This window comes from Salmo salar, chromosome 05, assembly GCF_965601325.2.
Source record: "Salmo salar chromosome 05, fSalSal1, whole genome shotgun sequence".
NCBI lineage: Eukaryota > Metazoa > Chordata > Actinopteri > Salmoniformes > Salmonidae > Salmo > Salmo salar.
Genome location: NC_138295.1, coordinates 70,145,370 through 70,171,923, shown reverse-complemented (window position 1 = coordinate 70,171,923; position 26,554 = coordinate 70,145,370). Strand labels below are relative to the sequence as shown.

Below are 26,554 nucleotides of genomic sequence, written 5' to 3'. Positions count from 1 at the left end.
AAGTATAAACACCATGGGACCACGCAGCCGTCATACCGCTCAGGAAAGAGACACGTTCTGTCTCCTAGAGATGAATGTACTTTGGTGCGAAAAGTGAAAATCAATCTCAGAACAACAGCAATGGACCCTGTGAAGATGCTGGAGGAAACAGATACAAAAGTATCTATATCCACAGTAAAACGAGTCCTATATCGACATAACCTGAAAGGCCGCTCAGCAATGAAGAAGCTACTGCTCCAAAACCGCCATAAAAAAAACCAGACTACGGTTTTCAACTGCAGATGGGGACAAAGATCGTACTTCTTGGAGAAATGTCCTCTGGTCTGATGAAACTGTTTGGCCATAATGACCATCGTTCTGTTCGGAGGAAAAAGGGGGACGCTTGCAAGATGAAGAACACCATCCCAACCAACATGATCCTGCTTTGTTGCAGGAGGGACTGGTGCACTTCACAAAATAGATGGCATCATGAGGCAGGAAAATGATGTGGATATATTGAAGCAACATTTCAAGACATCAGTCAGGAAGTTAAAGCTTGGTTGCAAATGGGTCTTCCAAATGGACAATGACCCCAAGCATACTTTCAAAGTTGTGGCAAAATGGCTTAAGGACAACAAAGTCAAGGTAATGGAGTGGCCATCACAAAGCCCTGACCTCAATCCAATAGGAAATTGGTGGGCAGAACTGAAAAAGCTTGTGCGAGCAAGGAGGCCTAAAAACCTGACTCAGTTACACCAGCTCTGTCAGGAGGAATGGGACAAAATTCACCCAACTTATTGTGGGAAGCTACCCAAAACGTTTGACCCAAGTTTACCAATTTAAAGGCAATGCTACCAAATACTAATTGAGTGTATGTAAACTTCTCACCCACTGGGAATGTGATGAAAGAAATAAAAGCTGAAATAAATAATTCTCTCTACTATTATTCTGACATTTCACAATCTTAAAATAAAGTGGTGATCCTAACTGACCTAAGACAGGGAATGTTTACTAGGATTAAATGTCAGGAAATGTGAAAAATGGAGTTAAAATGTATTTGTCTAAGGTCTATGTAAACTTCCAACTTCAACGGTATGGTGTCCAGGGCACAGCTGGGAGCTGAGGGTGGTGTATAACAGGCGGCAACAGTGAAATACTTATTTCTGGAGAGATACATTTTTTTTTAAATTAGAAGCTCGAACTGTTTGAGCATAGACCTGGAAAGTATGACAGAACTTTGCAGGATATCTCTGCAGTAGATTGCAACTCCTCCCCCTTTGGCAGTTCTATCATGACGGAAAATGTTGTCGTTGGGGATGGAAATCTCAGAATTTTTGGTGGCCTTCCTAAGCCAGGATTCAGACATGGCAAGGACATCCGGGTTGGCGGAGTGTGGCGGACACACAGGGCCTGGGTTAGCCTCCACATCACCCAAGGAACAGAGGAGAAGTAGGATAAGGCTACGGCTAAAGGCTATCAAAACTGGTCGTCTAGTGCGTTGGGGACAGAGAATAGAAGGAGAAGATTTCTGGGCATGGCAGAATTGATTCAGGGCATAATGTACAGACAGGGGTATGGTAGGGTGTGGGTACAGTGGAGAGAAACCTAGGCATTGAGTGACGATAAGAGAGGTTGGATCTCTGGTCACCCCATGTGTGGGAGGTGGGACAAAGAGGTATCTGAGGCATGTTGAGTGGGGCTAGGGGCTCCGCAGTAAAATGAAACAATGATAACTACCCTAAACAACAGAATACAAAGCATACTGACATTAGAGAGAGACATAAAGCGAGGCATAAAGCAATCACAGGTGTTGATTGGGAGCTACCTAAGACAACGGGTAAGACAGCATCAGCTGTCTTAGACAACAACAACAGGTAAAATGGCGATGAATGGGCAGAGAGGGTCAGTTAACTACACACAGGGCCTGAGTTCGAGGCTGGGGCCGACAGATAAACAAAACAAACAAAATGGAGTACCGTGATTCTTGAACAGTCCAGCAGGCATCAGCTATGTAGCCAGGTGATCATAGGGTCCAGTGAACAGCAATAGATGAAACAGGAAAGTTGTTACTACGCCAGCAACCGGGAGACACAGTGTTCATAAAGTGAGCAGGCCGGGGCTAGCAGAAGCGTCTTCATCGACGTCCGACAAAGGCCGGTTGAGGGCACATCGGATGGAATTACGTCGGCAGACCAGGCGTGATGGATCTGCGGGGCTCCGTGTCGACAAAGGGTCCAGGCCAATTGGCAAAAGAGGTAATGTAGCTGGAGTAATTTAGTTTGCTAGCCAGGAGATGGGCCTGGCTCAAGGCTAACTGGTGCTAGCTTTGGGACAAGGGCGCAAGCCACTACAGCCACTCGGTAGCAGCTAGCTAGTTGCAATGATCCGATGCAAAGGTCCAGAGCTTACAGCAGGAATCCGGAGAAGTAGTGGCTTCTAGTCGTGTTAGTGAAGAGTCCGGGAGGCATCAGCTGTGTAGCCGAGTGATCATAGGGTCATCTGGTTGTCAGAGACTACTGATGGTACCAACATGCCGGCCTATGAAGTCACTACAAGCACACTTACATAGGGTCAAAATAACTTTGAAATGAACATGGAAGCTTATCACAGACGGATTTCAAGTTGAGTAGACTGACATTTTACATTGAGGGGCTGTTGTTGTAATAGTCTTACAAGCCAAATGTTGTTAGGCCTACTATTCATCAATATAAATAATAATCGTTTAGGACTATAATAAGGTTATAACATGGTGAGAATTACATTTCATCCTTACATGTTTTTGAATGATAGCCTATGATAATAGAAGACCCTCAGTTCACCCAGGCTTACCATATTTGGTCTGTAGTGGGAGTCTCAAGGTGTAGTAAAAGGGAGTCAGCATATTGCTCATAGCGCTGAACAAGGAAGTTAGTCATATTGACGGTGTTACTTCTCGCTTGCACCACCCCTACGCAACACATGGAAAATCTCAATTGCAGATACCTCGCGTCCTCTCTCCTCGTCTCTTTATCAAAACCCATTGGAGGAGAAGGCCAGAGGGGCGGGACGTGGAACGTGGATCGCTTTGACTGTACTAAAGAGAACAAGGAAGCAACATGTGCCGATAACTATACAAGTAGTCTGATCACAGCAATATAGAGAGGAAATAGAGAAAATTGTCATTGTACTGGATATTTAAAATACTGCTGTTATTATACAGGTAAGGGAGAAATATTGAGAAGTTTACCATATTTGTAAGTAAACCTTTTGTTGTGATTGAAAAATTATTTTGTAAACAAATGTAGGATCTTTTCACATGTGATTTAAATAACTTGGTTATTGTTTGGTTATTACAAACGTTGTAAATGTATTTATTATTTAGGGAATATCTTGCTTAATGACTAGAAATTACAACAATTACAACAGCCTACTCACCACGACAATCCTTGTAGCATGTAATAATTTAATTGTAGCCTAGTTTAATTGTCGTTTTTTATTCCCAAATCGGAATATTATTTAAGTTTGTATATTTTAAACAATGTAAACTTAATCTTTAGGATAAACACAGAATCTATTCAAGTACATTTCCAATTACCTGGGGGGGATTTCCGCGTTGAGAACCCACTCCCCTGTTCAATGTTTTCGAACGAGGTAAAAAAAAAAAAGTCCACACCACAACGCGGAAAATTACAAAAACCACGGGCTGAACGGAAAACCCAATCTGAAATCTGTTTGACGTGTAGCCTATAGGATGTGTGATCTCTAAATGCTAACCATTTAATGTTCTTCACAAGTTACATTATAGCAATCACTTGAGCTCAAGTGTTACAATGTATCCAATCTCTGCAGTATGGACTCTTTCCATGGGCTCAGGAAGCACGTGGCCGGGCTATAGGACACTCAAATCCACTCTTTTAGATCTGAAGTTTCAGCTGTTTTCTTGCAATTTACATGAACTTGCTATCAACAAGTGTCACCACATGGCATGGGCCAACAATCTAATGTATTGTATATGCTGCTATAACATTAATGTGCTCTAACCATAATATTCCAAGCAGCCATATTACACAACATATATGAATTAACTGGTCTCAAAGAAATACAGACAGCATGTATAACACTGAAGCTTCTCACTGCCAGTGTTCACTCATCTTATTATATAGGTTATGGAACTGTGTTAGGCTAGGTGGACTGGTTCAGATTATTGGGACACCATGTCAACGTTCTCACCCTTGCACAACATGGACTGACATGTATGTTGTTATTGGGCTGTAGAGAGGTCATGTCTTGGTCTTTACACAATGATCAATACAGGGGTTGCTGCAATACCAACACTTCAGTGTTACTGCTTTGTCTGTTAGAGGCAGTGAGCCACTGTGTACTGTCACTCAAAGACTCTGCTTCTGGAATGGTTGATCTGCTTGTAAATGCAATTTACCCTCAGATCTGACTTGACTTAAAGACACACCCAGGCTCATTTTCACCTCTTTATCACCTGATTTACTTACCAAAAGGAACATCTCAATAGGAGGTCCAGGTATGTCATGACATCGAACAATTGTACGGGGGGGGGCTTTCACCTTCAAATAAAATTATATTGGTCACATACACATATTTAGCAGATGTTATTGTGGGTGTAACGAAAAGCTTGTGTTCCTAGCTCCAACAGTGCTGTAGTATCTAACAGTTCACAACAATGCACACAAGTCTAAAAGTAAAACAATGGAATAAAAAAATATATAAATATTAGGATGAGCAATGTCAGAGTGGCATTGACTAGAATACAGTATATACATATGAAATGAGTAAAACAGTATGTTAACATTATTAAAGTGACTAGTGTTCCATTATTAAAGTGACCAGTTTGTTCCATGTTTATGTACATAGGGCAGCAGCCTCTAGGGTAAAGGGTTGCATAACCGGGTGGTAGCCGGCTAGTGATGGCTATTTAACAGTCTGATGGCCTTGAGATTGAAGCTGTTTTTCAGTCTCTCGGTCCCAGCTTTGATGCACCTGTACTGACCTCGCCTTCTGGATGACAGCAGGGTGAACAGGCCGTGGCTCAGGTGGTTGATGTCCTCTAATTTTCCCTCAAGCAAGAGAGGATGCCAATAACGTCACACACGTCGAAACGTATTATTTTAACCTTAAGTGTGTGTACCAGAGCAGGCTGGTGAGGGGAGGACGGATCAAAATAACAAATGCAGTGAATGGAATGGTATCAAACATTCCAGCAATTCTATTCCAGCAATTACTATGAGCCCGCCCTCCCCAGTTAAAGTGCCACCATTAGTGTGTACATTACTGGATTTATACTCGGGATATTATTTTATAACTTGTACCTACGTGAAAGTGGATTCTCGTCCGTCACTAGCATGAAAACTAAATAATGGCATAGCTGTGTGTAAAATGATTTAAGACTGAGACTCTCTCCAATACAACCCAACATTGCAGAGTTATGTGCATCCTTTCAAGCACACCCTCCTCATTAACCTGTGGTGGGTTACTCACCATTTTCGATGAACAAATACGTTTTTTTATGTAAGATGGTTAAATACAGAGCAAAATTGTAGATTATTATCATATTATTATTATTTGTGCCCTGGTCCTATAAAGAGCTCTTTGTCACTTCCCACGATCCGGGTTGTGACAAAAACGTAGTCATTCTTATGTTTAATGACGGTATCGTATAGTGTGTGTGTGGCAAGCTTACAATGACGGCAAAAAACAACATTTGAGAGTGCGCTGAACCTGGTGCTAGAGGGGGTACTAAGCTGGAGGTTGAATGTTTGAAGGGGTACGGGACTATAAAAAGTTTGGGAACCACCGATCTAGGACATAGATGAGGGTCTTAGCAGAATGCAGATCTGTTCATGGCATTACATTTTTTTTACTCAAAAATATCATTTATAAACAGGAAGATGTTTATTCTGGTCTCAGTGGTCCTAACATATTCTAATCTAATCATGAGCAACGTCCACATCAATCCAGTCTAAATAAGGTAGTGAATGATTTAGTCATGACAGCGATAATGGAACTTTAATATGCAAAGTTTATGATGACAGATGAGGCAACCAGTAAATGACTGGGCCATCATCTAACATGAGGTCAGCTCTCTGAGCTGTAAGAGGTTTCACACTAGACTGCAGAGTGGAGTGGAGCTTCGCACAGAATGAAACTTCTCACCACCTGTTGACCTGATAACCCTTGCCATTACATGCTCTGGCCTAGATACTGCACAAGAACCACATTACTAAGTTCAGAGATGCTCATGTCTCTCAATTTGTCTCTCAACATCCTCAGTGATGTACAGCAGTGGCCAAAATATGTGTCTGTTAGTTACACTTTTGAGAAATGTCTCTACAGTTGTAGAATCTTAATTTGTTCACTCACTCTGTTGTTGCTGAAATACAGAGGAGCACACTAACACACAGTTATATTAACAATATTACACTTTTCATGTAGCCTACCTTTGGTCAGCTAATAGCCTAACCACCGATCGAGCAACATTATGGACTAAACGTTCCAATCCAGTCGCTGCAGAATTATCTTGCTGTGACAATACAGGTCAAATGAAGATCATACATCTATCTATATGTTGCTGTGCAGTCTGAAAAAGAACAAACATGTGGTGATAGTTGTGGTTGATATTATTAGACTGAAAGACATTATGTGGCTGTGAAGTTAGAGAAGTGGTCAGACTGGGAACGAGTCAGTCAGAACAATGTGATGAGTCGGTAGTCTGTGTCTGTAACAGTCTGTGTTACTGTATTTCTGCAAAGCTGTAGGATCTTAATTTGGTCACCCTGTTGCAGGAGAACGGTTCTGCACAGCAGGACGTTAAACTTAGTGTATTTGAGGTTTAAAAAGGCTTCTGAAGTTTATAGTTTCCACTTTTAATTTTAAGACTTGATTTTCCCTTACAAAAAATGTATCAACCCCTACAGAAACGTACATGAATTATAATCCACATAATAATTCACATTTCCTGTTGATGCAGGATTATTTTCCTGCTGTGGCAAACTGGCTCAAATTAAGGTCATACATCAGTAACTTCTCACTGACATTCCTATTGGGTTTCAACATGGTGATGAAAACAATCTTTTTCAGTTCATTGAAATTGGTCCATGTCACATTTTTAGATGAGATCACATGTATAAACAAATAGTCTACCCTTCTCCAGTATACCCCTAAGGTAAAAAGGAATACCATTCTGTCACCCCCCCCCCCCCCCCCCCCCACACACACACTATAAATATTCTGTTGCCTATCTAACATTCTTTCTTTCCACCAATGGTGGGACGAGGCAGTTTAAGAGTGCAGACTAGAGGCACCACCTGCAAATGCTTTTCAGTTATGCCAGCAATCTGAAACAGGAAATCCTAGCTGAAAAACCATCATCAGCTGGGTTTAGAGAGTTGTCTTCAGACTGAGGGTACTGTTTGTAGTGTGTATCTGTGTCTGTCTGCGTGTGTGTTTATGTGAAAGAGAGATAGAGGGAGAGAGTTTCGACATAACATCCTGAGGCACACTGGGTTCTTCAAGGACCTGTGACCGTGTACTGGTAGAGTTCTAATGAAAAATGCATTGTTATTGAATAAGATACAAACACAGTACCATGTGATCATCAAAAGCATCTGAAAGCAATATTGTGAAGTAATAATGTAATGAATATGACTGTTACCTCACCATCCGGCATATCTCTACAACTGAGTTACAAAGTGGTTACAAACTGTATAAGCTCACTGAACCTACCCCACTGGGACAATACTGGTTGAATCAACATTGTTTCTTAATCATTTCAACCACCAAAATCAATGTGATGACGCTGAATCAACGTGGGAAACTAATTGGATTTGCATAAAGTCATCAACGTAAGGGCATTTTGTCTTTTTTTCACCAAACTTTTAACCTAAATCCAATGACGTGATTTTTTTTCTCTTCAGATTTCACATTGAATTCACATTAGTTGACAACTCAACCAAATGTGAATCAAAACTAGATGTTGAACTGACGTCTGTGCCCGGTGGGACTGTACGGTTAAGCTATTTGTTATGTTGGTCTTAAGGGAAATTAACTTCTTCACTTGTGACCTGTAGAAACAAATTGTTTCTGTATAATTGCTCAACAGTTTACGTAATGCCATTAGTACATAGTTGTGTCACCAGACAAAGTCTGTCACCTCTGGGAAGATGCTTAAGGTGGAATATAATTGTCACGCCTTCCTCAAGCTGATGCAACCAGTGTTCTTTTTTCAGATTCTCCCTGACTCTCTGTCAGGTCTACACTAACAACACCAATTAACCCTCGCACCTCGACTAAACCAGAGCAGGAATTCAACACACTTGCACTCCTCACATACGTAGTTTCATGATGGCTAATCAGCTACACTGGCTCATCGTTTCTGCTAAGCTGGCAAACATTACACTTCTTTGACCTGTACTGTAGGCAGGGGTTGTACTGTACCTTCTCCCCTGTGTCAATCTGACACTGTCTGGCACTATTGAGAAGAAACAGACTGAATCGATCAGAAGGCACATACTGTACCTTTGGTCTGTACCTGAATCTGACACGTTTTAAGCATGTGACATATTCATATGCCAACATGGCCTATGAGTCTATTTGCATCTTGTTTGCCTGTATACAAACTACGACCTTTGGCTCCCAGTTTGTTTCAACAACAGAAGGCCAGTCTGACTTGCGTACGTTGAACATATACCTCTAGTGTGGTCTGAAGGTAATGATAATAGAAAACACACAGTGGCTAAATACTCTAGGAAGTGGTCTTATCCGAGAAGCTGACTTCCTCCTGCCCTACATTAGACTGAAAGGTAGACTGAAATAGGGCTATTCTAGAGTTTGAGGAACTGAGAAAATAATTTTGTTGATCGTGGTGGTGGCTTGTGAATTGAACACACACGCTGTAGTTTTGGAATATTTTCCCCATGCTATACAGTTGGTTCAAATCTTCTAAATTAGTTGAGTAGCTTTACAGGATAGACTAATGATTTCTGCACCTATTTCCTCACAGAAACGATGAAGAGAGAGGTCAACGCCGGGGTGAATTTCCTGAGACACTTAGCCGTGGAGCGGGGTGGCTTGGATGGTACCAAAGCTGACGCTTTTGCAGGAAAGCTGCGGCAACTTCTGCTCAACAAATTCAAAGACCACTGGTACCCCGACAACCCCAACAAAGGACAGGCATACAGGTAAACAACAAGGGAAGTGAAATATTAAAGAAGGGAAGTAACTGGGTTATTTCGTGTGGATGTCTCTGAGAAGACATATATATGATGATAAGTTGACTGTGGTACAGGTGAACAGCTTTCTGTCCTTTGACCCCTCTTAGGTGCATCAGGGTAAGCCAGGGGGTGCCGTGTGATGAGGAGGTGCTGAAGGCGTGTGAGGAGAGCAAGCTCAAACTCAGCGAGCTGGGCCTCCCATGTGAGATTGCGCTGTGGATCGACCCATTGGAGGTGTGCGCACGGTGAGTCACACTGTGTTACTCACACGTGCACAGACGTACACACACAGTGAGACAGTGACATACTCAGTCTCAGAAGGCAGAGGAAGAAGGCTTTCATTCATCATTCATTGTACAGTCATACAGTCAGCTCTCTGGAGGTACCATATTTATCATCATGATGCATGTGTTGTACGAACCTGCCCACTATGTGATGACTCATCAAGTTATGGTAGGAGGAGGGTGAGACCAACTACAATGAGGAAATGATCCCGAGTGAGATGGGTTGATACAAGTGAAACTGTTAGACCCTTCAACCTTTTACTTCAGTGGGCTAAATCAGGGTCACACAGAGTGTTTCTTGGTAATCTTAAACAAATCTATTGTGAAACAAAAGTATACACCTCACACATATGGTTATGGGCTTTAAAAAAATAAGACACCTGTTCCATATCAGATATAGAGTTGAAATGTATTCAACTTAGAGTTTGCATCCCAATATTACACTTTATATACATCACAGAAGAAAGACTGAAATATTTAAAAAACACCCCATTTTCGGCGGCTTTTTTGATTATGAAAAATATTAATAACATTCCACCCATGAAGCCACTAGGTCATTTGACTGCAGGAAAGGGCTACAAGGTTTATAGGTTTTGTTACAGGAACTAATGTATTCTCTTTCCTCTCTCACAGGTCAGGGGAGAACTGCAGGTACTTCACAGTAGCTCGTTTCAAAGGAGAAGAGGAAGATGAGGAAGATGTGAAAGGAGACAAAGATGTCGACCTGGATACGTCCGACTACCATTCCGCCACCTCGTCTGACTGTGGCTCTGCTGTCTCCAGCGACACAGAGGAGGAGGGGAAGGATGGAGAGACGGTGGAAAGAAAAGATGAGGAGAAGAAGAAAGAGAAAGAGGGAAAAAAAGAGAAGGTGGAGAGCATATCTTGTGTGATTGCCATGATGCCCAGGGTTCGGGACAGGTTCAGGGTGGAGCATGCTCAACAGAAGGTCACCAAAACACTGGTAAGAACTTTTCTGTTAATCTACATTACCTTAATGTGGTACCAAATCTCCCTCTCTGACATCCGCAATGTAGCACTCTGGACACACGTAGCACCAGATCCTACACATCCAGAAGAAGTGCTCTCTAAGTACTCTCTGATTATTGATATGAAGATTAATTATAATCAGAATCCTATCTAAGATCTTTCTCTCCCTCTGTTCGCTCTCTCTCCAGCTCCAGCCCACCTCTCAGCAGTACTTCTACCACCCTGCCCCTGTGTGGCCCACAACGTACAAGAAGAAGGGTCCTGTGTTCCTCACCACAATATACGCGCCTCCGCCTCCCCCAGCGTTCGGCTACTACGTCCTGCCCCAGCCACCCCCGCAGTTCATCATGCCTTATGCCACTCTGCAGCCATGGGGGGCTGTGAAGAGCTAAACCAACTGGTTGGAGAGGGGGAGGTAAAACTGCCCTTTTACCTACGAGCCAGTCACGATGGGTCTATGCAGGCTTTTGAAGGGGTGGGTGAGGCGCAATTAAGATAGTTTGACAAAATATTTGAAGGGTTAGCAGGGAGCACAACTTCTTTCATTATATAATTTTTTAATTGCTGTACACTTCTTTTTCTATTTTTGGTGAAAATCAGTTTTGGGAATTTCCTCTATGTAACTTTCTTTGGTAGAATTGCCACGGAAGTAAACAAGGAATATACTAAAACAGGCATTTAGCAAATATTGCTACAGGCATTTCCCTAAGGGCTGCCAGTGTGTTTTGGTTTAACGTAAACCACTGATTAAAAGTACTCTATTCATATTGCTGAAGTGTCTAGAGTAGGCCTGCTAGACAGTCTGTTGCATATTGACTAGTTTAGTGTGATACTGTATTCCAGTGGTATTCAACTCTTACCCCGTGAGGTCCGGAGCCTGCTGGTTTTCTTTTCTACCTGATAATGAATTACACCCACCTGGTATCCTAGGTTTAAATCAGTGCCTGATTAGAGGGGTATTCCTTCATTGGGTGCTCATAACATCTCAGGAATCCTCAGCAATAAGCTGGAAGCTTTTTTGATGATTTCTAATATTTTTGTAAATATTATAGACTACCTTTTCATCTGTCACCTCTATGAAGCATCAAAATTGTGAATGTGCACTGTAGGATATAGACCAGGCCTGCCCAATCATGGTCCTGGTGGGCCTAAAACACATCTGGTTTTTGTTTCTACCTGGTAGTTAATTGGACTCACTTGGTGTCACAGGTCTGAATTAGTCCCTGATAAGGAGAGGATGAAAAACAGTAGTGTTTCGGCCCTTCAGGACCAGGATTGGGCAGCCCTGCTATAGACTGTAATGATATGCAGTTACATGTGGTAACATATGTACCGTGTCTCTTGAGTTCTCAGAAGCTGCATCTAACTGCATATCATTACAATATAATGTGTCAAGTATGAGAATAGATTACCACAAGCACTGTACAGTATATGAAATGGTATTCTGGAATCCAATCTAATGTGATTTACTATTTTTGACAATTCACTGTGATTGTTATCTGTCAAGTACAGACCTCTCTCTATTTTATAATAATTAACAGACCAACCAGAAGCTTTTTGTACATACTGTAACCTATTAAGAAATAGTAATTATCAACCACATTTGTTTTTTTGAATTTGTTGTCATTTATTTTTCCACCTGTGGGTGGTACCAAAATCATTGTTGTAAAGTCAAATTCCACGCATATGTATGTATATTCTCTATTTGATATATCTTCATAAAGTTTGTAGTGTTGGTGCATGTATAATTTTAGTTAGTTGTTTATAATTTCCTTTTTTAGAAATCTTTAGTCTGCTTTAGGCCAGATTGAAGAACAATCTGTCCTTAATGGCGATGTACTCTTATAATCTCCACCCGGCACAGCCAGAAGAGGACTGGCCACCCCTCTGAGCCTGGTTCCTCTCTAGGTTTCTTCCTAGGTTCCTGCCGTTCTAGGGAGTTTTTCCTAGGCACCGTGCTGCCTTGATTGCTGTTAGGGGTTTTAGGCTGCATTTCTGTATAGCACTTTGTGAAAACTGCTTATGTAAAAAGGGCTTTATTAATACATGTGATTGAGTGATTGCTGGGATAAAATGGTTCTGGACTGAACTGTATTCACTCCTGTATCAGTCTTCCATGGATTTACTGTAAATAGTTTTATATACTGGAAATGAAAAATGCTTGGGTGATCCAAATGTTTAGCTTTAATATGAAGATGTTTTCATAATTTAATACTTATATTCTCTATTTTTATACTAACTTTTATTGGCCCATTGATCTGCTTTGGATGCATATTTATTCAATGTTATGAACTGCCTTTTCACTTGTTCTGAGTACAGAGCAGTACTCTGTTCACACGATTATTACTGTATCTGATAAACATTAGCATGGCCAATTGTCTATGTTAAGCTGTGCCCGTTTTTATACTTATCATCTCTCTGTCTTGTCAGCACATAACATTAAATCAACCGATTTCTAAAATCAAATTGTGTTTTTGCAATCTGTTACCTTATGTATACTGTACTGTTTCACACAGACAAGTAGTATATTGAGAGAATATGTAGTGGCAAGAAAAAGTATGTGAAACCTTTGGAATTACCTGGATTCCTGAATAAATTGGTCATAAAATTTGATCTGAACTTCATCTAGGTCACAACAACAGACAAACACAGTCTGCTTAAACTAATAACACAGAAACAATTATATGTGTTCATGTCTCTATTGAACAGACCGTGTAAACATTCACAGTGCAGGGTGAACCCTTGGATTTAATAACTGGTTGACCCTCCTTTGGCAGCAATAACCTCAACCAAACGTTTTCTGTAGTTGCAGATCAGACAACAGTCAGGAGGAATTTTGGACCATTTCTCTTTACAAAACTGTTTCAGTTCAGCAATATTCTTGGGATGTCTGGTGTGAACCGCTCTCGAGGTCATGCCACAGCATCTCAATCGGGTTGCGGTCAGGACTCTGACTGGGCCACTCCAGAAGGCGTATATTCTTCTGTTGAAGCCATTCTGTTGTTGATTTACTTCAGTGTTTTGGGTCGTTGTCCTGTTCAATCACCCAACTTCTGTTGAGCTTCAGTTGGCGGACAGATAGCCTTACATTCTCCTGCAAAATGTCTTGATGAACTTGGGAATTCATTTTTCCGTCGATGATAGCAAGCTATCCAGGCCCTGAGGCAGCAAAGCAGCCCCAAACCATGATGCTCCCTCCACCATACTTTGCATTTGGGATGAGGTTTTGATGTTGGTGTGATGTGCCATTTTTCCTCCACACAGTGTTGTGTTCCTTCCAAACAACTCAACTGTAGTTTCATCTGTCCACAGAATATTTTGCCAGTAGCGCTGTGGAACATCCAGATGCACTTTTGCAAACTTACAGTTGAAGTCGGAAGTTTACATACACTTAGGTTGGAGTCATTAAAACTCGTTTTACAACCACTCCACAAATTTCTTTTTAACAAACTATAGTTTTGGCAAGTCGGTTAGGACATCTACTTTGTGCATGACAAGTAATTTTTCCAACAATTGTTTACAGACAGATTATTTCACTTATAATTCACTGTATCACAATTCCAGTGGGTCAGAAGTTTACATACACTAAGTTGACTGTGCCTTGAAACATCTTGGAAAATTCCCGAAAATGATGTCATGGCTTTAGAAGCTTCTGATTGACTCAAATGATGTCAATTAGCCTATTGGAGGTGTACCTGTGGATGTATTTCAAGGCCTACTTTCAAACTCAGTGCCTCTTTGCTTGACATCATGGGAAAATCAAAAGAAACCAGCCAAGATCTCAGAAAAAAATTATAGACCTCCACAAGTCTGGTTCATCCTTAGGAGCAATTTCCAAACACCTGAAGGTAAAACGTTCATCTGTACAAACAATAGTACGCAAGTATAAACACCATGGGCCCACGCAGCAGTCATACCGCTCAGGAAGGAGACGGGCTCTGTATCCAAGAGATGAACGTACTTTAGTGCGAAAAGTGCAAATCAATCCCAGAACAACAACAAAGGACCTTGTGAAGATGCTAGAGGAAATAGGTACACAATAATCTATATCCACAGTAAAACGAGTCCTATATCGACATAACCTGAAAGGCCGCTCAGCAAGTGTCACGCCCTGACCATAGAGAGCCCTTGGTTCGTGACTAGGGGGTGTTTTAGTTCAATATTTCTATGTTGGTGTTTTGTATGGTTCCCAATTAGAGGCAGCTGGTAATCATTGCCTCTAATTGGGGATCATATTAAGATAGCCATATTTTCCCACCTTTGTTTGTGGGATATTGTTTGTATTGGTGCTTGTGTCACCACGTAGTGTTGTGTCGTGTCTTTGGCTATGCGATTAAGTGATAGGATTTTATAGAATAGCATGTCATATGACCTTTCTCTAGAAAGTCGGGTGTCACGTCCTGACCAGCAGAGGGCGAAATTGTGTTAGTCTTGGTCAGGATGTGGCAGGTGTTTTGTGTTTGTTAAATGTTGGGTTGGTGATTGGGACTTCCAATTGAAGGCAGGTGTGTTGAGTTGCCTTTGATTGGAAGTCCTATATAGGTGTGTGTGTTTTTCTTTGGGGTTGTGGGTGGTTGTCCTTGCATTGCATTGTATGTGCCTGCAAGACTTGCTGTTGTAAGTACTGTTTATTGTTTTTTTCAAGTGGATGCTTTACGTGTTTTATTAAATAAACATGAGTGACCACAATCCCGCTGCGCCTTGGTCCTCTTCTCTCCATGACAACTTCTGTGACATCGGGGCACCACAAAAGAGTGTCTATAGAGCTGTTATCTTCCGAATAACTCTTAAAGACCTAGTAATATTTTACATCAATAGCAGTCAATATTAATCGTCACCTTATTTCAGTCTCATCTGAAAGTTGTAAATTCTTGGTTATCTTCACGAACCCTGGCTAACAAGTTGAATCAGCAATACAAAAATTGGGTTTAATTATTTATTTACTAAATACCTAACTAATCACACAGAATTACATATACACAGAATGCAAATTATGTCATACAGAAAACGTCCCTGGTGGCCAGAACCTGTATGATGGCTTGTTACACAAAGAGAGGGGGTTGGGCTTGAATGAAAGAGCGGGAAGACTGAGGAACAAAGGGAGAAGTTAAGCTTTTGTAAATACAGTATCTTATGCATTCTAAATTACCGCCCATTTGGAAAAGGGAAATGCAATAAATATTTACTCAGCTGCACTTCGGTAGGTTGGTCGTACATGCTGGTCGTGTTGGCCAACAGAGATCTTCCTGTCCTCGGACGAATGTCACTGGTGGTAAATTGGATACGTCATAGTATCGTCGTTGTGTGTTAGGCTGGATATGTCATCTGTCCTTTCCTAGCCCACGTTTACAGCTGCTGTTGCTAACTCAACGGCTAGGATGTCTCACTTCTTTAGTGAATAAGAGTTCAAAGTTCATACCCTTCACAACCAAAGCTCACGCTGAGGTTGGCTTAGTTCTGTAGTTGACATGTTAGTCCTTTTTAACGTATGGACCGTCGTCCTATCGTCCTCGGAACAGGTGGTTACATTTTCGTCAAGGGCTTATATAGTGGAGGGAGAAAAGTGTGTTTCATAGTTTATAACCCATGTCTCTTCACAGGGGCGGGCCACTGATTGAGCAGGGCTCTAACCTTATGAAAACCCAATTCTCTCATTTGGAAGCTAAAATTACATTTAATCTTTTCACAAATAGTTTCATTTAAATTGCACAACAATTCCATGTGAATCTGATAACTATAATGTGTAGACTTTCCCAGATACAGTTTATGTCGTCTTGTCATCAGTCATAATGTCTCAGATGACAACCGAACTGACATCATATTCATTAAGTACCACGCATATTTTCAACTGGTTCTATTACTAAAATATGGTTCCTTTCCCCCCACTTGTTTGGTGTTCCCAGACTCTCTATGTTTAACAAAGGCTATTCAAGAGTCCTTCAGTAGAGTCAGAGAGAGAGGAAAGGGAGAAAGGTATTTATGGGGGGGGGTCATAAACCTCACCCACAGGCCAACGTCATGACAGTTGCTTGTTTATTGTTTTGGTTAAAGACGTTTCACTTTAAATAAATATGTGGAACTCAACAAACGCTGCAACTTGGTCCATCTCTTACAACAACCGTGACAGCAAGGAAGAAGCCACTGCTCCAAAACCGCTATCAAAAAGCCAGACTACGGTTTGCAACTGCACATGGGAACAAAGATCGTACTTTTTGGAGAATCCTCTGGTCCTCTGGTCTGATGAAACAAAAATAGAACTGTTTGGCCATAATGACCATCGTTCTGTTTGGAGGAAAAAGGGGATGGCTTGCAAGCTGTAGAACACCATCCCAACCGTGAAGCACGGGGGTGGCAGCATCATGTTGTGGTGGTGCTTTGCTGCAGGAGGGAATGGTGCACTTCACAAAATAGATGGCATCATGAGGGAGAAAAATTGTGTGGATATATTGAAGCAAAATCTCAAGACATCAGTCAGGAAGTTAAAGCTTGGTTGCAAATGGGTCTTCCAAATGGACATTGACCCCAAGCATACTTTAAAAGTTGTGGCAAAATGGCTTAAGGACAACAAAGTCAACGTATTGGAGTGGCCATCACAAAGCCCTGACCTCAATCCTATAGAAAATTTGTGGGCAGAACTGAAAAAGCGCGTGCGAGCAAGGACGCCTACAAACCTGACTCAGTTACACCAGCTCTGTCAGGAGGAATGGGACAAAATTCACCCAACTTATTGTGGGAAGCTTGTGGAAGGCTACCTGAAAAGTTTGACCCAAGTTTAACAATTTAAAGGCAATGCTACTAAATACTAATTGAGTGTATGTAAACTTCTGACCCACTGGGAATGTGATGAAAGAAATAAAAGCTAAAATAAATCACTCTACTATTATTCTGACATTTCACATTCTTAAAATAAAGTGGTGATCCTAACCGACCTAAGACAGGGAATTCTTACTCCGATTAAATGTCAGGATTTGTGAAAAACTGAGTTTAAATGTATTTGGCTGAGGTGTATAAACTTCCGACTTCAACTGTAAGACTTGCAGCAATGTTTTTTTTGGACAGCAGTGGCTTCTTCCGTGGTGTCCTCCCATGAACACCATTCTTGTTTAGCGTTTTACGTATCGTAGACTCGTCAACAGAGATGTTAGCGTGTTCCAGAGATTTCTGTAAGTCTTTAGCTGACACTCTAGGATTCTTCTTAACCTCATTGAGCATTCTGCGCTGTGCTCTTGCAGTTATCTTTGAAGGATGGCCACTCCTAGGGAAAGTAGCAACAGTGCTGAAATTTCTCAATTTATAGACAATTTGTCTTACCGTGGATTGATGGACATCAAGGCTTTTAGAGATACTTTTGTAACCCTTTCCAGCTTAATGCAAGTCAACAATTCTTAATCTTAGGTCTTTTAAGATCTCTTTTGTTCAAGGCATGGTTGACATCAGGCAATGTTTCTGGTTCACATCAGGCAAATGTTTCTTGTTAATAGCAAACTCAAAATTTGTGAGTGTTTTTTATAGGGTAAGGCATGTCTAACCAACATCTCCAATCTTGTCTCATTGATTGGACTCCAGGTTAGCTGACTCCTGACTCCAATTAGCTTTTGGAGAAGTCATTAGCCGAGGGGTTCACATACTTTTTCCAACCTACACTGAATGTTTAAATTATGTATTCAATATAGACAAGAAAAATACAATAATTTCTGTGTTATTAGTTGTTTGTCTATTGCTGTGACTTGATGACCAATTTATGCAGAAATCCAGGTAATTCCAAAGGGTTCACATACTTTTTCTTGCCACTGTATATATTTTTTTATTTATTTATTTTTATTTCACCTTTATTTAACCAGGTAGGAAGTTGAGAACAAGTTCTCATTTACAAATGCGACCTGGCCAAGATAAAGCAAAGCAGGTCGACAACATACAAAAACACAGAGTTACACATGGAGTAAAACAACATACAATCAATGATACAGTAGACAAAAATAAGACTATATACAATGTGAGCAAATTATGTGAGATAAGGGAGGTAAAGGCAAAAAAGGCCATGGTGGCAAAGTAAATAAAGTATAGCAAGTAAAACACTGGAATGGTAGAATTATAATTTGAAGAAAGTTCAAAGTTAAAATATAAATAATATGGTGCAAAGGAGCAAAATAATAAATAAAATAAATAAATACAGTAGGGGAAGAGGTAGTAGTTTGGGCTAAATTATAGATGGGCTATGTACAGGTGCAGTGATCTGGGAGCTGCTCTGATAGCTGGTGCTTAAAGCTAGTGAGGGAGATAAGTGTTTCCAGTTTCAGAGATTTTTGTAGTTCGTTCCAGTCATTGGCAGCAGAGAACTGGAAGGAGAGACGACCAAAGGAGGAGTTGGCTTTAGGGGTGACCAGAGAGATATACCTGCTGGAGCGCGTGCTACAGGTGGGTGCTGCTATGGTGACCAGTGAGCGGAGATAAGGGGGGACTTTATCTAGCAGGGTCTTGTAGATGACCTGGAGCCAATGTGTTTGGCGACGATTATGAAGCGAAGGCCAGCCAACGAGAGCGTACAGGTCGCAGTAGTGGGTAGTATATGGGGCTTTGGTGACAAAACCGATGGCACTGTGATAGACTGCATCCAGCTTGTCGAGTAGGGTATTGGAGGCTATTTTGTAAATGACATCGCCGAAGTCGAGGATTGGTAGGATGGTCAGTTTTACGAGGGTATGTTTGGCAGCATGAGTGAAGGATGCTTTGTTGCGAAATAGGAAGCCAATTCTAGATTTAACTTTGGATTGGAGATGTTTGATGTGAGTCTGGAAGGAGAGTTTACAGTCTAACCAGACACCTAGGTATTTGTAGTTATCCACAAATTCTAAGTCAGAACCGTCCAGAGAAGTGATGCTGGACAGGCGGGCAGGTGCAGGCAGCGATCGGTTGAAGAGCATGCATTTAGTTTTACTTGAATTTAGGAGCAGTTGGAGACCACGGAAGGAGAGTTGTATGGCATTGAAGCTCGTCTGGAGGGTTGTTAACACAGTGTCCAAAGAAGGGCCAGAAGTATACAGAATGGTGTCGTCTGCGTAGAGGTGGATCAGAGATTCACCAGCAGCAAGAGCGACATCATTGATGTATACAGAGAAAAGAGTTGGCCCAAGAATTGAACCCTGTGGTACCCCCATAGAGACTGCCAGAGGTCCGGACAACAGGCCCTCCGATTTGACACACTGAACTCTATCAGAGAAGTAGTTGGTGAACCAGGCGACGCAATCGTTTGAGAAACCAAGGCTACTGAGTCTGCCGATGAGGATGTGGTGATTAACAGAGTCAAAAGCTTTGGCCAGGTCAATGAATACGGCAGCACAGTATTGTTTCTTATCGATGGCGGTTACGATGTCGTTTAGGACCTTGAGCGTGGCTGAGGTGCACCCATGACCAGCTCTGAAACCAGATTGCATAGCGGAGAGGGTGCGGTGGGATTCGAAATGGTCGGTAATCTGTTTGTTGACTTGGCTTTCGAAGACCTTAGAAAGGCAGGGTAGGATGGATATAGGTCTGTAGCAATTTGGGTCAAGAGTGTCACCTCCTTTGAAGAGGGGGATGACAGCAGCTGCTTTCCAATCTATGGGAATCTCAGACGACACGAAAGAGAGGTTGAACAGGCTAGTAATAGGGGTTGCAATAATTTCGGCAGATAATTTTAGAAAGAAAGGGTCCAGATTGTCAAGCCCAGCTGATTTGTAGGGGTCCAGATTTTGCAGCTCTTTCAGAACATCAGCTGAATGGATTTGGGAGAAGGAGAAATGGGGGAGGCTTGGGCGAGTAGCTGTGGGGGGTGCAGTGCTGTTGAATGCAGTAGGGGTAGTTAGGTGGAAAGCATGGCAAGCCGTAGAAAAATGCTTATTGAAATTCTCAATTATAGTGGGCTTATCGGTGTTGACAGAGTTTCCTATCTTCAGTGCAGTGGGCAGTTGGGAGGAGGTGTTCTTATTCTCCATGGACTTTACAGTGTCCCAGAACTTTTTAGAGTTTGAGTTGCAGGAAGCAAATTTCTGTTTGAAAAAGCTAGCCTTGGCGTTTCTAACTGCCTGTGTGTATTGGTTTCTAACTTCTCTGAAAAGTTGCATATCGCGGGGGCAGTTCAATGCTAATGCAGAACGCCACAGGATATTTTTGTGTTGGTTAAGGGCAGTCAGGTCTGGGGAGAACCAAGGGCTATATCTGTTCCTGGTTCTAAATTTCTTGAAAGGGGCATGCTTATTTAAGATGGTGAGGAAGGCATTTAAAAAAAATAACCAGGCATCCTCTACTGACGGGATGAGGTCAATATCTTTCCAGGATACCAGGGCCAGGTCGATTAGAAAGGCTTGCTCGTTGAAATGTTTCAGGGAGCGTTTGACAGTGATGAGTGGAGGTCGTTTGACCTCTGAACCATTACGGGTGCAGGCAATGAGGCAGTGATCGCTGAGATCTTGGTTGAAAACAGCAGAGGTGTATTTAGAGGGCACGTTGGTTAGGATGATATCTATGAGGGTGCCAGTGTTTGCGGCTTTGGGGTTGTACCTGGTGGGTTCATTAATAATTTGTGTGAGATTGAGGGCATCAAGCTTGGATTGTAGGATGGCTGGGGTGTTAAGCATGTCCCAGTTTAGGTCACCTAGTAGCACGAGCTCTGAAGATAGATGGGGGGCAATCAGTTCACATATGGTGGCCAGAGCACAGCTGGGGGCCGAGGGGGGTCTATAGCAGGCGGCGACGGTGAGAGACTTGTTTTTGGAGAGGTGGATTTTTAAAAGTAGAAGTTCAAATTGTTTGGGTACAGACCTGGATAGCAGGACAGAGCTCTGCAGGCTCTCTCTGCAGTAGATTGCAACACCGCCCCCTTTGGTCGTTCTATCTTGTCTGAAAACGTTGTAGTTAGGGATGAAGATTTCAGAGTTTTTGGTGGACTTACTAAGCCAAGATTCAGACACAGCTAGGACATCCGGGTTGGCAGAGTGTGCTAAAGCAGTGAATAAAACAAACTTAGGGAGGAGGCTTCTAATGTTAACATGCATGAAACCAAGGCTATTACGGTTACAGAAGTCATCAAAAGAGAGCGCCTGGGGAGTAGGAGTGGAGCCAGGCACTGCAGGGCCTGGATTCACCTCTATATCCCCAGAGGAGCAGAGAAGAATGAGTGTAAGGGTACGGCTAAAAGCTATAAGAATTGGTCGTCTGTGACGTCCAGAATAGAGAGAAAAAGGAGCAGGTTTCTGGGGGCGATAAAATAGCTTCAAGGTATAATGTACAGACAAAGGTATGGTGGGATGTGAATACAGAGGAGGTAAACCTAGGCATTTAGTGATGATGAGAGAGATATTGTCTCTAGAACCATCATTGAAACCAGAAGATGTCATAGCATGTGTGGGTGGAGGAACAAGGTACAATGAGCAGGGCTAGAGGCTCTACAGTGAAATAAGCCAATAAACACTAACCAGAACAGCAATGGACATTGCATATTGACATTGAGGAGAGGCATGCTTAGCCGAGTGATCAAAGGGTCCAGTGAGATTCAGACAGCTAGCCGGGCCATAGGTAGCAAGCTGGTGGAAGATGGAGGGAGGTCTGTTTTTAGCCACCTCGTGCGTTTCCGTCTGTGGGTTAGTGGGGTTCTGTGTGGAAGGGGGGACCAGTCCAAGTTGGCAAAATAGTTAGTTATAGTGGCCCAAGAAAAGTGTCCGATAGACCTATTCAGATCGCAGCCAATAAGACAGCTAACGATTAACGATTAGTGGGCCGCAGATGGGCGATCAGGTTACGTCGCGACGGAGGGGCCAGTTGGATAACTCCCTCGGACAGATAACGTCGGTGGTCCAGTCGTGAGGGCCCGATGGGGCTCCGCATCGGCAGTAAAGCGGGTCAGGATAGGTGATTGTAGCCCAGGGGACACTTCAGCTGGCTAGCTCAGGAAAAGCCCACGAGTGGCTGACGGAACTCTTCAGCTGGCTAATGTGTGTTAATTCCGGGACCGACGTTGCCAATAGTCACTCAGGTAGCAGCTAGTTAGCTGCAAGATCCAGGTGTTAATGTCCAGAGCCTGCGGTAGAAATTGGGGAAAGGAGAGAGAATAGGTCCGGTGTGCTCTGGTCTGAGTCGCGCTGTACAAAAACTGGCGATAGCTTTTCGAGCTAATGGATAGCTGAGGACAGCTAACCGTGGCTAGCTGAACTCCAACGTTAGCCAGTGAAAATGGCTAACCTCTGGCTAGCTTCTGTTGTGGATTTCGGATTTGAGGTAAATAATACTCTCTTTTTTAAATTGGTGAGGCGGGTTGCAGGAGAGTGCTTTGAGGTTGAGTTTTAGAAGAAAAAATGTAAAAAGATAATGCGAATAAAAATATGTAAATATATATATATACACGGGACACGACAAGAGGAGGGTAAAGGATGTCTGAACTGCTACGCCATCTTGGATGGTAATCTTCTCATGCACCTAATCCAGGCAAAGAACCCACAGTTGACAAATTTTCGGTAGACCCCATGGTATCAGTGTTAAATTGTTAAAGTCAACAGACGTCATCACTAGGATATCTAGCAATCCTATCAGTCCACTCTGCTGTGCATCCAGGGAGAGAACAAAGTGGCAGACTTCCTATCCTCATGCCCAAATGACCCATTTCTTTGCGCAAGAGCAGTCTATAGGCTACCTCAGGCCAGAATCACTTGCAACTATACTGTATAGCAACATACACTACATGACCAGAAGTATGTGGACAACAGCTTGTCGAACATCTCATTTCAAAATCATGGGCATTAATATGGAGTTGGTCTCCCTTTGCAGCTATAACAGCATCCACTCTTCTGGGAAGGCTTTCCAGTAGATGTTGGAACATTGCTGAGGGGACTTGCTTCCATTCAGCCGCAAGAGATTAGTGAAGTCAAATCAAATTTTATTTGTCACATGCGCCAAATACAACAGTGAAATTCTTACTTACAAGCCCTTAACCCTTAACCAACAATGCAGTTTGAAGAAAATACCTAAAAAAAAGTAAAGATAAGAATATCAAATAATTAAAGAGCAGCAGTAAATAACAATAGCGGGGCTATATACAGGGGGTACCGGTACAGAGACTATGTGCGGAGGCACCGGTGTCGAGGTAATTGAGGTAATATGTACATGTAGGTAGAATTATTAATGTGACTATGCATATATAATAACAGAGAGTAGCAGCAGCATAGAAGGGGGGGACAATGCAAATAGTCTGGGTAGCCATTTGATTAGATGTTCAGGAGTCTCATGGCTTGGGGTTAGAAGCTGTTTAGAAGCATCTTGGCCCTAGACTTGGCGCTCCGGTATCGCTTGCCGTGAGGTAGCAGAGAGAACAGTCTATGACTAGGGTGGCTGGAGTCTGACTATTTTTAGGGCCTTACTCTGACACTGCCTGGTATAGAGGTCCTGGATGGCAGGAAGGTTGGCCCCGGTAATGTACTGGGCCATACACACTACCCTCTGTAGCGCCTTGCGGTCGGAGGCCGAGCAGTTGCCATACCAGGTAGTGATGCAACCCGTCAGAATGCTCTCGATATAAGAGCTCAGGGACAGACCCAGATGCAGACACGGGAGGCAGATGGTTAGAGTGTTTGATATTTATTAGTACCAAAAGGGGTAGGCAAGAGAATAGTCGTGGACAAGCAAAAGGTCAAAACCAAATCAGAGTCCAGGAGGTACCGAGAGGACTAACAGGGAGGACTAGCAAAAGAGAGAATAGCAAAAGCAGGAGCACAGGAAAAACACGCTGGTTGACTTGAAACAGACAAGACAAACTGGCACAGAGAGACAGGAAACGCAGGGATAAATGCACTGGGGAAAATAAGCGAAAACTGGAGGGGGTGGAGACAATCACAAGGACAGGTGAAACAGATCAGGGCGTGACACTCGATGGTGCAGCTGTAAAACCTTTTGAGGATCTGAGGACCCATGCCAAATCTTTTCAGTCTCCTGAGGGGGAATAGGTTTTGTCATGCCCTCTTCACGACTGTCTTGGTGTGCTTGGACCATGTTAGTTTGTTGGTGATGTTGACTCCAAGGAACTTGAAGCTCTCACAACAGCCCCATCAATGAGAATGGGGGTGTGCTCGGTCCTCCTTTTCCTGTAGTCCACAATCATCTCCTTTGTCTTGATCAAATTGGTTGTTGTCCTTGTACCACAGGGTACAAGGACAACAAGGATACAAGGTCTAGGGTACAAGGTCTAGGGTTTCTGGGATAATGGTGTTGATGTGAGCCATGACCAGCCTTTCAAAGCATTTCATGGCTACAGACGTGAGTGATACGGGATCAGTAGTCATTTAAGCAGGTTACCTTAGTGTTCTTTGGCACACGGACTATGGTGGTCTGCTTGAAACATGTTGGTATTACAGACTCAGACAGGGAGAATGTTGACCTGCGGCCTTGTGAATGTTGACCTGTTTAAAGGTCTTACTCACATCGGCTGCGGAGAGCGTGATCACACAGTCATCCGGAACAGCTGATGCTCTCATGCATGTTTCAGTATTACCTGCCTCGAAGTGAGCATAGAAGTTATTTAGCTCGTCTGGTAAGTTTGTGTCACTGGGCTGTGCTTCCCTTTGTAGTCTGTTATAGTTTGCAAGCCCTGCCACATCCGACGAGCTTCAGAGCCGGTGTAGTACGATTCGATCTTAGTCCTGTATTGACACTTTGCCTGTTTGATGGTTCGTCGGAGGGCATAGCGGGATTTCTTATAAGCTTCCGGGTTAGAGTCCCGCTCCTTGAAAGCGGCAGCACTACCCTTTGCTCAGTGCGAATGTCACCTGTAGTCCATGGCTTCTGGTATGTACGTACAGTCACTGTGGGGACGACGTCCTCGATGCACTTATTGATGAAGTCAGTGACTGATGTGGTGTACTCCTCAATGCCATCGGAAGAATCCCGGAACATATTCCCGTCTGTGATAGCAAAACAGTCCTGTAGTTTAGTATCTGCTTCATCTGACCACTTTTTTTATAGACCGAGTCACTGGTGCTTCCTGCTTTAATTTTAGCTTGTAAGCAGGAATCAGCAGGATAGAATTATGGTCAGATTTGCCAAATGGAGAGTGAGGGAGAGCTTTGTATGCGTCTCTGTTTGTGGAGTAAAGGTGGTCTAGTTTTCTTCCCCTCTGGTTGCACATTTAACATGCTGATAGAAATAAGTTAAAACTGATTTAAGTTTCCCTGCATTAAAGTCCCCGGCCACTAGGAGCTCTTTTCGGTCATAAGAGACGGTAGCAGCAACATTATGTTCAAAATAAGTAACAATGTGAAAAAACTAACAAAATAGCATGGTTGGTTAAGAGCCAATAAAACGTCAGCCATCCCCTCTGGAGCCATCTCTTCAAAGTTCATCCACACCTGTCATGCTGAAACAGGAAAAGGCCTTCCCCAATCTGTAGCCACAAAAAAAACCTGACATCCTGTATCTTATGCAATTACCAGCCTCTATAATTATCCAATGAGTAGGCTAGCCTACATATGCGAGACGAGCCACACACACACACACACACACACACACACACACACACACAGTGGTGTAAAGTACTTAAGTAAAAATACTTTCAAGTACTACTTATGTAGTATCTGTACTTTACTATTTATCTTTTTTACAACTTTTACTTCACTACATTCATAAAGAAAATAATGTACTTTTTACTTCATACATTTTACCTGACACCCAAAAGTAGGACAGGAAAATCCCTACTGCCTCTGATCTGGTGGACTCACTAAACACAATGCATATTTTGTAAATTATGTCTGAATGTTGGAGTATGCCCCTGGCTATCCATACATTTTAAAAACAAGAAAATGGTGCCATCTGCTTTGCTTAAAAGAAGGAATTTGAAATTATTTATACTTCTACTTTTACTTTTGATACTTAATTATATTTTAGCAATTACATTTACTTTTGATACTTAAGTATATTTAGAACCAAATACTTTTAGACTTTTACTGGGTGACTCACTTTTACTTTAGTAACTTTCTATTAAGGTTCTATACTTTTACTCAAGTAGCCAATTGGGTACTTTTTCCACCACTGCACGCGCACACACACACACACACACACACACAC

General features: G+C 42.4%; 1 protein-coding gene across 1 annotated transcript; it reads left to right on the top strand.

The window, feature by feature from the left end:
* The first annotated feature begins 2,887 nt into the window (after positions 1-2,887).
* Positions 2,888-12,940, top strand: LOC106605606 (maternal B9.15 protein-like). Its single transcript, XM_014201440.2, has 5 exons — positions 2,888-3,178; positions 8,990-9,167; positions 9,308-9,445; positions 10,118-10,448; positions 10,663-12,940. The coding sequence occupies exons 2-5, from the start codon at positions 8,995-8,997 to the stop codon at positions 10,864-10,866; spliced, it is 846 nt and encodes a 281-aa protein (XP_014056915.1). The 5' UTR covers positions 2,888-3,178; positions 8,990-8,994; the 3' UTR covers positions 10,867-12,940.
* The last annotated feature ends 13,614 nt before the right edge of the window (positions 12,941-26,554 follow it).

Bases quoted from the DNA above. Each gene is read 5' to 3' on its own strand.
- LOC106605606 (XM_014201440.2), top strand. From the start codon at position 8,995: ATGAAGAGAGAGGTCAACGCCGGGGTGAATTTCCTGAGACACTTAGCC. The intron at 9,168-9,307 runs GTAAACAACAAG...GACCCCTCTTAG, and splicing joins AACAAAGGACAGGCATACAG to GTGCATCAGGGTAAGCCAGG. The intron at 10,449-10,662 runs GTAAGAACTTTT...CTCTCTCTCCAG, and splicing joins AGAAGGTCACCAAAACACTG to CTCCAGCCCACCTCTCAGCA.